Raw genomic sequence first — 14,527 nt, 5'->3', positions numbered from 1 at the left:
GTGTGGGACCACAAAACCATTCCCAGCACACACGGAAAAAAAACACTGGCTAGATTTTGAAAATATGCCAAAGGGGTCTTCTGGGCTACCACCATGGCCCCTGCATCCTAGACAAAGAATACGTGGGACGGAGCACAGAGATGAGCCCCGTGCTCGACAAGCCTGCAGCATCAGACCTAGAAGCAGAGATGGCTGGCCCTCTGTCTGTTGTTCAACAGAAACAAAATGGCGCTTACCTTCTATCACAGCTGTTGGGTGCTGCGAACCTAGAGAAAAACAAAGCAGTATTAGGAAAGAGAATGCAGTGGCATCCATGCTGGACCTGGGACCCATGCTAGCTGAGATTCAAAGCTCCCCCTCTAAGAAATGGCTAAAGGCTGTGGAGATAGGGCTGCCTGTAGGGCAGGGTCTCAGTCATTCTTCCAGTGCTAGGCGAGAGAGGGCATCACTGTGTGAGCAGCTTCGAGTCAGTGGAGCCACCACCCAAGAAATGCCCAACTGCAGCATGCCATTATCCGCACTGGTGATTTCCACAAAGACCAATCACAGCAGACCAATCTACTGAAGAATTACTTAGAAAAACATCACTAGGTCACCATTTTCACCCCAGTGTATGATGGCTTCTCTCGCCCTACACTCGGGATCTCTTCTTCTCTGGATGCAGATGTCGCCCTGCTGATGCTGAGAATAATCAAGGAGTGATGGAGAGAACAGACATCCTCAAAGACACTCTCTCCTACAGAAGGGCAGTGGTTCTCAGGATCAGTTCTCCCAGTAAGGTGATGTCAGCCCTGACTACTAAGGCCTACAGTTCATGCAACACGTGGCCATTTCTCTGACCCCACAGTAAACTATCGGCTATAGACAGTATCAAAGGGGTTTAATGAAAGCACAGCTGGACTGACAGGAGGACAGGACTCTGTGCATCTCAACATCTAGTTAAGAAGCCTACTGGTAGTCTCAGGAACAGAGTAGGGAGAAAACAAGATGCTCCCAGTTTTTGCAGAGAAAGGAGGGTCATATGAAAGGGGGAGGGGTGAAAGGGCAGGGAGGGGAGAAAAAAGCCTTATAAGGACGCTGTGGACTCACCTGGTGGCCTGGGTCGGGGGGTGGTGGGCACCACAGCTGTGAGACAGAGATGAAAAGTCAGATGTACTGCCCAGGTTTGCCCCATTTGAAACCAACGACTGAGGGAACTCAGCATATTTACACCCTCAGCTGATGCTGTTTATGTGCCACCATGTGGACCCTGCAAGGGCCGACATGAATCTGCAGCTGTATCAAGGAGTTGCACATGCATCCTATCCCAGCACTGACATTGTACTTGGGGCCTTTTTGCTCAGACTACGGAAGCTACTGCCCCGCAAGGGCCAGGCCAGAGTTGCCACGACATTACACTCCACAGGAGCAGCCAGCGACCAATCCAACAGTTCCTAAGAAGACCCATTACCCAACCCTCCAGGTGCCATGATTCTGAGGTTGTACACCTGTTCCTAGAGTGTCTCACTGGGATAACGCAATGGCTGTCTCATTAGCAAACTACTCCTACCAAACTACTCCTATCATTGCTGACATCCTTATCTCCCTTCCCTAGTGCTGCTCACTGCACTTCATGTACATCTTATACACTCTTGAATCCTTCTGTCTGACTCTGCATCTGGAGGAGTCAAATCAATACACCCATGAAGGGGGAGGGGTGGTGAATTTACCACCGGTGTCCCCTGCCTTTGAGAAGCTTTCACCAGGTCAAATGGGGGGTTGTAATGAGTGCATGATCCTGTATCTAAAGAAAGGGCTTATTGTTTCTGCCCTCAGTATACTTGACCTTGTGTTAACAATGGTGCCAGACTTGCCTCCAAACCAACATTGGGGCATATTTGGAAGCATGCGGGATGGAGCTGGCCACGTTGTTTGTCCCCTTAGGTGGCCCGACATGGCACCTGAGCCACCAGCTGACCTGGGAAAGTGAGAGCCACAGGATGCATAGGAGAGGCTCCAAGTGGAAGTCCTGGGAGGGGAAGCCTGTCTTCTATGAGTAGAGCCAACCCCAGAAGGTGGCTGAGTGATCTGGAGGCCCACCTGAGCAGATGACGCCAGCATCCTCATGGTGACCACAGTTATGAGAGAGCCAACCTCTGTGGGGACAGCTCCATAGGTAGGACTCATGTCCTGAGCAGCGCACATCGTCCAGGACGATCTGTCCTGAGCCCTGACCAAACCGGGCATTTGCTGGGGCTGAAATGGCCCAGCCACAGCCCAGCTGCCTGCAGACCACGTTGGCATCATTGGTGTCCCAGTCATCATCACACACGGTGCCCCAGGAGCCTTGGTACAGAACCTCCACGCGGCCCTGACACCGGTCACCTCCATTCACCAGCCTCAGAGCCAAACCAGATCCTGTCCCTAGGGAGTGACACAATTATTTCTTATTAGATTCTGTCTTGAATGTGAATGCCCTATACTTTGTAAGTAGCCAAGGCCGCTTCCCAATAGCCAAAGCTTCCTCACACAGGTTAGAGTTCTCTTAAGGAAAAAAAGGACAGGATCCCCATCCCTTCTGGGGCCCCAGGAATCCTATGCCGTAAGGGCCATGCCCCCTGACTCCTCTCCTTCCCAACCTGGGTGGGATGCCAGTGCAGGCTCCCCACTGAAAAGGGGCCCCTTGACACCAGGATGGCCTCACTCTGCTCTGGTCCCTGCTATGCCCTGCCTACTGGCCTTGATGGTAGCTGAATACACCCTCCTTCCTCCATGCAACCCGTGGCCTCAAAGCCCAACATGGCCAGGCAAGCCTGAATCTGCAGGGATGAGCAGGCCTGGCAATGAGCACCCAGATCTCCACCAATCCTGAAACAGAGCACCTCCCTGACCCTCTTGGAAGGAAACCTAGAGAGGTGTTTTGAGATTCTGCTTGATTTCCTGGACTATGGACTGTGATTCCCAGCCCCCACCCCTCACCCCATCCGGCCATCCACACCGTGCTCTGAGAATTTTCTGGAAGAACATCTTATACTAATGCTTCCAGCACCAAAGTTTCTCTGGACTCAACTCAACCCTTGAGCATGTGGAGTCCAGTGACCAATAGAGAGAGCTGTGGGGGAACATACCTGTTGTGGGTAAAGCTGTGCTCACTGTTGTAGCTGTAAGGAGCAAAGAGGAGAGAAAAGGTATAGGTCAACCTCACTGAAGATGGGGCCTGTTACCATGCAAGCCCTGGACCAGGCCACACGTCCTCCCTATTTTCATCTGAATCTTGCCACCTCTTGCCACTTTGCAGGTGCAGGACATCTCTTCTGTGCAGCTCGCTCAGCGATGAAGTGAGCAGGGTGTGTGAGATGACCACGTGGACACCACCAGGCCCTCAAAGGCTGTGACATTTTCTGAGTTAGAAGGTAGAGGCCATCTCTTTCTGTAACCCTGATACTGCCTGGCACCAGGTGGCCCTTCCAGGGGTGGCTGTCTTGCTAGAGCAGAAACCCAATCCCAATCAGGACAGCACTCTTCCCAACAACAAGGAGTTGAAACCTGCCCCCTTCAAAATGGCAAGGCTGAGAACGCAGAACCCAGCCCCCAGCGCAGGAATCAGACCATTCCAAGGAGGCACTCCCAGCAGCTAGAGCATCTCCCTCCACAGACCGCATTGCCCTAGACCATGAGAAAGTAGGCGGGAGGCACCCTGGGAAGGACGACACTAGAAGCCCGGCCATCTCCACTCCAAACACATGTGTGCCCCTGAGCACACATACCCGTATGCACATGCACACCACAAAATAGAGGGTGGAAATGAATGCCCTGTGAGACAGACCCGCAGGGGGTGGGATGATGAGTCCCCTGGGGAAGAGAAATCCCCCTCATCCTCTTATGCAGAGAAGTCTCTGTGTTTAGAGCAGAACTGCATTTGGGAGTCAATGCTTAAAGTGATGTCTAACTCAAAACAAAAACTTCTCCTTCTCCTTCCAGAGTAGGGATTTGGTTAGGACAACATGCCCTTGGGCTGGTGGCATTAACTTTGACCTTCAAGACCTCCAAGCTTTCCCAGCGCTGCTTTCCTGGACTAGGTTGACACCAATTTGATGTCGGAAGCAAGGTCCAGGTGCCCCAAGGGTTTAAAAACCAGGCAAACTTCAGCCAGAGTTTCTTCTGGGCCTGTGCTACTCACCCCTCGGGAAACTCACCTCTGTATTGTGGTGTGGGCGGGGGGGGGGGGAGGGGTGGCCACCAGAATCACTTTGGGTTCAAAAAAGTGCTGTGACTCTTACTCTAAAGCTCAGACTAAACAAAAGTGAGATGGTGGGCCAGTCCTGTAGGGCATGGATGGAGCCATTGACTACGGCAGCTTATTCTGAGAAATGCAGTGCCCATTCAAGAAGGGAGGGGACCAGGGCTCTGCTTGAGGGGAGCGGTTGAATATCCTCTGTCTTCACCCCCAAGCGCTGTCCCTCCTCTTGCACTTTTGTGGACAAGAAAGAAGAGACCCTTAAGTCTTTTTGAAAAGGCTTGGTTTAATAAAGCCAAAAGGGAGACGAAAACAGAAAGAAAAAAAAAAATCCACTTTGAAGACAAAAATATGGCTGTAGAATTTGTAAGGCAACAGGGTTAAAGATACAAATTGAAAGGGTTGTAAAATAAGTTTTAAAACATCCAGACGAGATGAACATAACTCAAGAGTCATAATGAAAAAGGTGTGGGACCACAAAACCATTCCCAGCACACACGGAAAAAAACACTGGCTAGATTTTGAAAATATGCCAAAGGGGTCTTCTGGGCTACCACCATGGCCCCTGCATCCTAGACAAAGAATACGTGGGACGGAGCACAGAGATGAGCCCCGTGCTCGACAAGCCTGCAGCATCAGACCTAGAAGCAGAGATGGCTGGCCCTCTGTCTGTTGTTCAACAGAAACAAAATGGCGCTTACCTTCTATCACAGCTGTTGGGTGCTGCGAACCTAGAGAAAAACAAAGCAGTATTAGGAAAGAGAATGCAGTGGCATCCATGCTGGACCTGGGACCCATGCTAGCTGAGATTCAAAGCTCCCCCTCTAAGAAATGGCTAAAGGCTGTGGAGATAGGGCTGCCTGTAGGGCAGGGTCTCAGTCATTCTTCCAGTGCTAGGCGAGAGAGGGCATCACTGTGTGAGCAGCTTCGAGTCAGTGGAGCCACCACCCAAGAAATGCCCAACTGCAGCATGCCATTATCCGCACTGGTGATTTCCACAAAGACCAATCACAGCAGACCAATCTACTGAAGAATTACTTAGAAAAACATCACTAGGTCACCATTTTCACCCCAGTGTATGATGGCTTCTCTCGCCCTACACTCGGGATCTCTTCTTCTCTGGATGCAGATGTCGCCCTGCTGATGCTGAGAATAATCAAGGAGTGATGGAGAGAACAGACATCCTCAAAGACACTCTCTCCTACAGAAGGGCAGTGGTTCTCAGGATCAGTTCTCCCAGTAAGGTGATGTCAGCCCTGACTACTAAGGCCTACAGTTCATGCAACACGTGGCCATTTCTCTGACCCCACAGTAAACTATCGGCTATAGACAGTATCAAAGGGGTTTAATGAAAGCACAGCTGGACTGACAGGAGGACAGGACTCTGTGCATCTCAACATCTAGTTAAGAAGCCTACTGGTAGTCTCAGGAACAGAGTAGGGAGAAAACAAGATGCTCCCAGTTTTTGCAGAGAAAGGAGGGTCATATGAAAGGGGGAGGGGTGAAAGGGCAGGGAGGGGAGAAAAAAGCCTTATAAGGACGCTGTGGACTCACCTGGTGGCCTGGGTCGGGGGGTGGTGGGCACCACAGCTGTGAGACAGAGATGAAAAGTCAGATGTACTGCCCAGGTTTGCCCCATTTGAAACCAACGACTGAGGGAACTCAGCATATTTACACCCTCAGCTGATGCTGTTTATGTGCCACCATGTGGACCCTGCAAGGGCCGACATGAATCTGCAGCTGTATCAAGGAGTTGCACATGCATCCTATCCCAGCACTGACATTGTACTTGGGGCCTTTTTGCTCAGACTACGGAAGCTACTGCCCCGCAAGGGCCAGGCCAGAGTTGCCACGACATTACACTCCACAGGAGCAGCCAGCGACCAATCCAACAGTTCCTAAGAAGACCCATTACCCAACCCTCCAGGTGCCATGATTCTGAGGTTGTACACCTGTTCCTAGAGTGTCTCACTGGGATAACGCAATGGCTGTCTCATTAGCAAACTACTCCTACCAAACTACTCCTATCATTGCTGACATCCTTATCTCCCTTCCCTAGTGCTGCTCACTGCACTTCATGTACATCTTATACACTCTTGAATCCTTCTGTCTGACTCTGCATCTGGAGGAGTCAAATCAATACACCCATGAAGGGGGAGGGGTGGTGAATTTACCACCGGTGTCCCCTGCCTTTGAGAAGCTTTCACCAGGTCAAATGGGGGGTTGTAATGAGTGCATGATCCTGTATCTAAAGAAAGGGCTTATTGTTTCTGCCCTCAGTATACTTGACCTTGTGTTAACAATGGTGCCAGACTTGCCTCCAAACCAACATTGGGGCATATTTGGAAGCATGCGGGATGGAGCTGGCCACGTTGTTTGTCCCCTTAGGTGGCCCGACATGGCACCTGAGCCACCAGCTGACCTGGGAAAGTGAGAGCCACAGGATGCATAGGAGAGGCTCCAAGTGGAAGTCCTGGGAGGGGAAGCCTGTCTTCTATGAGTAGAGCCAACCCCAGAAGGTGGCTGAGTGATCTGGAGGCCCACCTGAGCAGATGACGCCAGCATCCTCATGGTGACCACAGTTATGAGAGAGCCAACCTCTGTGGGGACAGCTCCATAGGTAGGACTCATGTCCTGAGCAGCGCACATCGTCCAGGACGATCTGTCCTGAGCCCTGACCAAACCGGGCATTTGCTGGGGCTGAAATGGCCCAGCCACAGCCCAGCTGCCTGCAGACCACGTTGGCATCATTGGTGTCCCAGTCATCATCACACACGGTGCCCCAGGAGCCTTGGTACAGAACCTCCACGCGGCCCTGACACCGGTCACCTCCATTCACCAGCCTCAGAGCCAAACCAGATCCTGTCCCTAGGGAGTGACACAATTATTTCTTATTAGATTCTGTCTTGAATGTGAATGCCCTATACTTTGTAAGTAGCCAAGGCCGCTTCCCAATAGCCAAAGCTTCCTCACACAGGTTAGAGTTCTCTTAAGGAAAAAAAGGACAGGATCCCCATCCCTTCTGGGGCCCCAGGAATCCTATGCCGTAAGGGCCATGCCCCCTGACTCCTCTCCTTCCCAACCTGGGTGGGATGCCAGTGCAGGCTCCCCACTGAAAAGGGGCCCCTTGACACCAGGATGGCCTCACTCTGCTCTGGTCCCTGCTATGCCCTGCCTACTGGCCTTGATGGTAGCTGAATACACCCTCCTTCCTCCATGCAACCCGTGGCCTCAAAGCCCAACATGGCCAGGCAAGCCTGAATCTGCAGGGATGAGCAGGCCTGGCAATGAGCACCCAGATCTCCACCAATCCTGAAACAGAGCACCTCCCTGACCCTCTTGGAAGGAAACCTAGAGAGGTGTTTTGAGATTCTGCTTGATTTCCTGGACTATGGACTGTGATTCCCAGCCCCCACCCCTCACCCCATCCGGCCATCCACACCGTGCTCTGAGAATTTTCTGGAAGAACATCTTATACTAATGCTTCCAGCACCAAAGTTTCTCTGGACTCAACTCAACCCTTGAGCATGTGGAGTCCAGTGACCAATAGAGAGAGCTGTGGGGGAACATACCTGTTGTGGGTAAAGCTGTGCTCACTGTTGTAGCTGTAAGGAGCAAAGAGGAGAGAAAAGGTATAGGTCAACCTCACTGAAGATGGGGCCTGTTACCATGCAAGCCCTGGACCAGGCCACACGTCCTCCCTATTTTCATCTGAATCTTGCCACCTCTTGCCACTTTGCAGGTGCAGGACATCTCTTCTGTGCAGCTCGCTCAGCGATGAAGTGAGCAGGGTGTGTGAGATGACCACGTGGACACCACCAGGCCCTCAAAGGCTGTGACATTTTCTGAGTTAGAAGGTAGAGGCCATCTCTTTCTGTAACCCTGATACTGCCTGGCACCAGGTGGCCCTTCCAGGGGTGGCTGTCTTGCTAGAGCAGAAACCCAATCCCAATCAGGACAGCACTCTTCCCAACAACAAGGAGTTGAAACCTGCCCCCTTCAAAATGGCAAGGCTGAGAACGCAGAACCCAGCCCCCAGCGCAGGAATCAGACCATTCCAAGGAGGCACTCCCAGCAGCTAGAGCATCTCCCTCCACAGACCGCATTGCCCTAGACCATGAGAAAGTAGGCGGGAGGCACCCTGGGAAGGACGACACTAGAAGCCCGGCCATCTCCACTCCAAACACATGTGTGCCCCTGAGCACACATACCCGTATGCACATGCACACCACAAAATAGAGGGTGGAAATGAATGCCCTGTGAGACAGACCCGCAGGGGGTGGGATGATGAGTCCCCTGGGGAAGAGAAATCCCCCTCATCCTCTTATGCAGAGAAGTCTCTGTGTTTAGAGCAGAACTGCATTTGGGAGTCAATGCTTAAAGTGATGTCTAACTCAAAACAAAAACTTCTCCTTCTCCTTCCAGAGTAGGGATTTGGTTAGGACAACATGCCCTTGGGCTGGTGGCATTAACTTTGACCTTCAAGACCTCCAAGCTTTCCCAGCGCTGCTTTCCTGGACTAGGTTGACACCAATTTGATGTCGGAAGCAAGGTCCAGGTGCCCCAAGGGTTTAAAAACCAGGCAAACTTCAGCCAGAGTTTCTTCTGGGCCTGTGCTACTCACCCCTCGGGAAACTCACCTCTGTATTGTGGTGTGGGCGGGGGGGGGGGAGGGGTGGCCACCAGAATCACTTTGGGTTCAAAAAAGTGCTGTGACTCTTACTCTAAAGCTCAGACTAAACAAAAGTGAGATGGTGGGCCAGTCCTGTAGGGCATGGATGGAGCCATTGACTACGGCAGCTTATTCTGAGAAATGCAGTGCCCATTCAAGAAGGGAGGGGACCAGGGCTCTGCTTGAGGGGAGCGGTTGAATATCCTCTGTCTTCACCCCCAAGCGCTGTCCCTCCTCTTGCACTTTTGTGGACAAGAAAGAAGAGACCCTTAAGTCTTTTTGAAAAGGCTTGGTTTAATAAAGCCAAAAGGGAGACGAAAACAGAAAGAAAAAAAAAAATCCACTTTGAAGACAAAAATATGGCTGTAGAATTTGTAAGGCAACAGGGTTAAAGATACAAATTGAAAGGGTTGTAAAATAAGTTTTAAAACATCCAGACGAGATGAACATAACTCAAGAGTCATAATGAAAAAGGTGTGGGACCACAAAACCATTCCCAGCACACACGGAAAAAAACACTGGCTAGATTTTGAAAATATGCCAAAGGGGTCTTCTGGGCTACCACCATGGCCCCTGCATCCTAGACAAAGAATACGTGGGACGGAGCACAGAGATGAGCCCCGTGCTCGACAAGCCTGCAGCATCAGACCTAGAAGCAGAGATGGCTGGCCCTCTGTCTGTTGTTCAACAGAAACAAAATGGCGCTTACCTTCTATCACAGCTGTTGGGTGCTGCGAACCTAGAGAAAAACAAAGCAGTATTAGGAAAGAGAATGCAGTGGCATCCATGCTGGACCTGGGACCCATGCTAGCTGAGATTCAAAGCTCCCCCTCTAAGAAATGGCTAAAGGCTGTGGAGATAGGGCTGCCTGTAGGGCAGGGTCTCAGTCATTCTTCCAGTGCTAGGCGAGAGAGGGCATCACTGTGTGAGCAGCTTCGAGTCAGTGGAGCCACCACCCAAGAAATGCCCAACTGCAGCATGCCATTATCCGCACTGGTGATTTCCACAAAGACCAATCACAGCAGACCAATCTACTGAAGAATTACTTAGAAAAACATCACTAGGTCACCATTTTCACCCCAGTGTATGATGGCTTCTCTCGCCCTACACTCGGGATCTCTTCTTCTCTGGATGCAGATGTCGCCCTGCTGATGCTGAGAATAATCAAGGAGTGATGGAGAGAACAGACATCCTCAAAGACACTCTCTCCTACAGAAGGGCAGTGGTTCTCAGGATCAGTTCTCCCAGTAAGGTGATGTCAGCCCTGACTACTAAGGCCTACAGTTCATGCAACACGTGGCCATTTCTCTGACCCCACAGTAAACTATCGGCTATAGACAGTATCAAAGGGGTTTAATGAAAGCACAGCTGGACTGACAGGAGGACAGGACTCTGTGCATCTCAACATCTAGTTAAGAAGCCTACTGGTAGTCTCAGGAACAGAGTAGGGAGAAAACAAGATGCTCCCAGTTTTTGCAGAGAAAGGAGGGTCATATGAAAGGGGGAGGGGTGAAAGGGCAGGGAGGGGAGAAAAAAGCCTTATAAGGACGCTGTGGACTCACCTGGTGGCCTGGGTCGGGGGGTGGTGGGCACCACAGCTGTGAGACAGAGATGAAAAGTCAGATGTACTGCCCAGGTTTGCCCCATTTGAAACCAACGACTGAGGGAACTCAGCATATTTACACCCTCAGCTGATGCTGTTTATGTGCCACCATGTGGACCCTGCAAGGGCCGACATGAATCTGCAGCTGTATCAAGGAGTTGCACATGCATCCTATCCCAGCACTGACATTGTACTTGGGGCCTTTTTGCTCAGACTACGGAAGCTACTGCCCCGCAAGGGCCAGGCCAGAGTTGCCACGACATTACACTCCACAGGAGCAGCCAACGACCAATCCAACAGTTCCTAAGAAGACCCATTACCCAACCCTCCAGGTGCCATGATTCTGAGGTTGTACACCTGTTCCTAGAGTGTCTCACTGGGATAACGCAATGGCTGTCTCATTAGCAAACTACTCCTACCAAACTACTCCTATCATTGCTGACATCCTTATCTCCCTTCCCTAGTGCTGCTCACTGCACTTCATGTACATCTTATACACTCTTGAATCCTTCTGTCTGACTCTGCATCTGGAGGAGTCAAATCAATACACCCATGAAGGGGGAGGGGTGGTGAATTTACCACCGGTGTCCCCTGCCTTTGAGAAGCTTTCACCAGGTCAAATGGGGGGTTGTAATGAGTGCATGATCCTGTATCTAAAGAAAGGGCTTATTGTTTCTGCCCTCAGTATACTTGACCTTGTGTTAACAATGGTGCCAGACTTGCCTCCAAACCAACATTGGGGCATATTTGGAAGCATGCGGGATGGAGCTGGCCACGTTGTTTGTCCCCTTAGGTGGCCCGACATGGCACCTGAGCCACCAGCTGACCTGGGAAAGTGAGAGCCACAGGATGCATAGGAGAGGCTCCAAGTGGAAGTCCTGGGAGGGGAAGCCTGTCTTCTATGAGTAGAGCCAACCCCAGAAGGTGGCTGAGTGATCTGGAGGCCCACCTGAGCAGATGACGCCAGCATCCTCATGGTGACCACAGTTATGAGAGAGCCAACCTCTGTGGGGACAGCTCCATAGGTAGGACTCATGTCCTGAGCAGCGCACATCGTCCAGGACGATCTGTCCTGAGCCCTGACCAAACCGGGCATTTGCTGGGGCTGAAATGGCCCAGCCACAGCCCAGCTGCCTGCAGACCACGTTGGCATCATTGGTGTCCCAGTCATCATCACACACGGTGCCCCAGGAGCCTTGGTACAGAACCTCCACGCGGCCCTGACACCGGTCACCTCCATTCACCAGCCTCAGAGCCAAACCAGATCCTGTCCCTAGGGAGTGACACAATTATTTCTTATTAGATTCTGTCTTGAATGTGAATGCCCTATACTTTGTAAGTAGCCAAGGCCGCTTCCCAATAGCCAAAGCTTCCTCACACAGGTTAGAGTTCTCTTAAGGAAAAAAAGGACAGGATCCCCATCCCTTCTGGGGCCCCAGGAATCCTATGCCGTAAGGGCCATGCCCCCTGACTCCTCTCCTTCCCAACCTGGGTGGGATGCCAGTGCAGGCTCCCCACTGAAAAGGGGCCCCTTGACACCAGGATGGCCTCACTCTGCTCTGGTCCCTGCTATGCCCTGCCTACTGGCCTTGATGGTAGCTGAATACACCCTCCTTCCTCCATGCAACCCGTGGCCTCAAAGCCCAACATGGCCAGGCAAGCCTGAATCTGCAGGGATGAGCAGGCCTGGCAATGAGCACCCAGATCTCCACCAATCCTGAAACAGAGCACCTCCCTGACCCTCTTGGAAGGAAACCTAGAGAGGTGTTTTGAGATTCTGCTTGATTTCCTGGACTATGGACTGTGATTCCCAGCCCCCACCCCTCACCCCATCCGGCCATCCACACCGTGCTCTGAGAATTTTCTGGAAGAACATCTTATACTAATGCTTCCAGCACCAAAGTTTCTCTGGACTCAACTCAACCCTTGAGCATGTGGAGTCCAGTGACCAATAGAGAGAGCTGTGGGGGAACATACCTGTTGTGGGTAAAGCTGTGCTCACTGTTGTAGCTGTAAGGAGCAAAGAGGAGAGAAAAGGTATAGGTCAACCTCACTGAAGATGGGGCCTGTTACCATGCAAGCCCTGGACCAGGCCACACGTCCTCCCTATTTTCATCTGAATCTTGCCACCTCTTGCCACTTTGCAGGTGCAGGACATCTCTTCTGTGCAGCTCGCTCAGCGATGAAGTGAGCAGGGTGTGTGAGATGACCACGTGGACACCACCAGGCCCTCAAAGGCTGTGACATTTTCTGAGTTAGAAGGTAGAGGCCATCTCTTTCTGTAACCCTGATACTGCCTGGCACCAGGTGGCCCTTCCAGGGGTGGCTGTCTTGCTAGAGCAGAAACCCAATCCCAATCAGGACAGCACTCTTCCCAACAACAAGGAGTTGAAACCTGCCCCCTTCAAAATGGCAAGGCTGAGAACGCAGAACCCAGCCCCCAGCGCAGGAATCAGACCATTCCAAGGAGGCACTCCCAGCAGCTAGAGCATCTCCCTCCACAGACCGCATTGCCCTAGACCATGAGAAAGTAGGCGGGAGGCACCCTGGGAAGGACGACACTAGAAGCCCGGCCATCTCCACTCCAAACACATGTGTGCCCCTGAGCACACATACCCGTATGCACATGCACACCACAAAATAGAGGGTGGAAATGAATGCCCTGTGAGACAGACCCGCAGGGGGTGGGATGATGAGTCCCCTGGGGAAGAGAAATCCCCCTCATCCTCTTATGCAGAGAAGTCTCTGTGTTTAGAGCAGAACTGCATTTGGGAGTCAATGCTTAAAGTGATGTCTAACTCAAAACAAAAACTTCTCCTTCTCCTTCCAGAGTAGGGATTTGGTTAGGACAACATGCCCTTGGGCTGGTGGCATTAACTTTGACCTTCAAGACCTCCAAGCTTTCCCAGCGCTGCTTTCCTGGACTAGGTTGACACCAATTTGATGTCGGAAGCAAGGTCCAGGTGCCCCAAGGGTTTAAAAACCAGGCAAACTTCAGCCAGAGTTTCTTCTGGGCCTGTGCTACTCACCCCTCGGGAAACTCACCTCTGTATTGTGGTGTGGGCGGGGGGGGGGGGAGGGGTGGCCACCAGAATCACTTTGGGTTCAAAAAAGTGCTGTGACTCTTACTCTAAAGCTCAGACTAAACAAAAGTGAGATGGTGGGCCAGTCCTGTAGGGCATGGATGGAGCCATTGACTACGGCAGCTTATTCTGAGAAATGCAGTGCCCATTCAAGAAGGGAGGGGACCAGGGCTCTGCTTGAGGGGAGCGGTTGAATATCCTCTGTCTTCACCCCCAAGCGCTGTCCCTCCTCTTGCACTTTTGTGGACAAGAAAGAAGAGACCCTTAAGTCTTTTTGAAAAGGCTTGGTTTAATAAAGCCAAAAGGGAGACGAAAACAGAAAGAAAAAAAAAAATCCACTTTGAAGACAAAAATATGGCTGTAGAATTTGTAAGGCAACAGGGTTAAAGATACAAATTGAAAGGGTTGTAAAATAAGTTTTAAAACATCCAGACGAGATGAACATAACTCAAGAGTTATAATGAAAAAGGTGTGGGACCACAAAACCATTCCCAGCACACACGGAAAAAAACACTGGCTAGATTTTGAAAATATGCCAAAGGGGTCTTCTGGGCTACCACCATGGCCCCTGCATCCTAGACAAAGAATACGTGGGACGGAGCACAGAGATGAGCCCCGTGCTCGACAAGCCTGCAGCATCAGACCTAGAAGCAGAGATGGCTGGCCCTCTGTCTGTTGTTCAACAGAAACAAAATGGCGCTTACCTTCTATCACAGCTGTTGGGTGCTGCGAACCTAGAGAAAAACAAAGCAGTATTAGGAAAGAGAATGCAGTGGCATCCATGCTGGACCTGGGACCCATGCTAGCTGAGATTCAAAGCTCCCCCTCTAAGAAATGGCTAAAGGCTGTGGAGATAGGGCTGCCTGTAGGGCAGGGTCTCAGTCATTCTTCCAGTGCTAGGCGAGAGAGGGCATCACTGTGTGAGCAGCTTCGAGTCAGTGGAGCCACCACCC

At 51.5% G+C, this 14,527-nt stretch overlaps 1 protein-coding gene across 1 annotated transcript in view; it reads right to left on the bottom strand.

The window, feature by feature from the left end:
- Positions 1–236: 236 nt before the first annotated feature.
- Positions 237–14,527, bottom strand: part of LOC126069910 (deleted in malignant brain tumors 1 protein-like) — a gene marked incomplete at its 3' end in the record, with an annotated part of 39,767 nt that continues 25,476 nt past the window's right edge. Inside the window, exons 7-12 of the mRNA XM_049873551.1 lie at positions 11,437–11,764; positions 11,338–11,387; positions 6,761–7,084; positions 2,080–2,403; positions 1,090–1,125; positions 237–266 (exon numbers count right to left, since the gene is read on the bottom strand). Of these exons, the coding sequence (XP_049729508.1) occupies positions 237–266; positions 1,090–1,125; positions 2,080–2,403; positions 6,761–7,084; positions 11,338–11,387; positions 11,437–11,764 (1,092 nt within the window). The remainder of the gene's footprint in view (positions 267–1,089; positions 1,126–2,079; positions 2,404–6,760; positions 7,085–11,337; positions 11,388–11,436; positions 11,765–14,527) is intronic.

The sequence above is a fragment of the Elephas maximus genome, unplaced genomic scaffold (assembly GCF_024166365.1).
Source record: "Elephas maximus indicus isolate mEleMax1 unplaced genomic scaffold, mEleMax1 primary haplotype scaffold_116, whole genome shotgun sequence".
NCBI lineage: Eukaryota > Metazoa > Chordata > Mammalia > Proboscidea > Elephantidae > Elephas > Elephas maximus.
The sequence above is the reverse complement of the archived record's forward strand: the minus strand, read 5'-3'. Positions and strand labels throughout refer to the sequence as shown.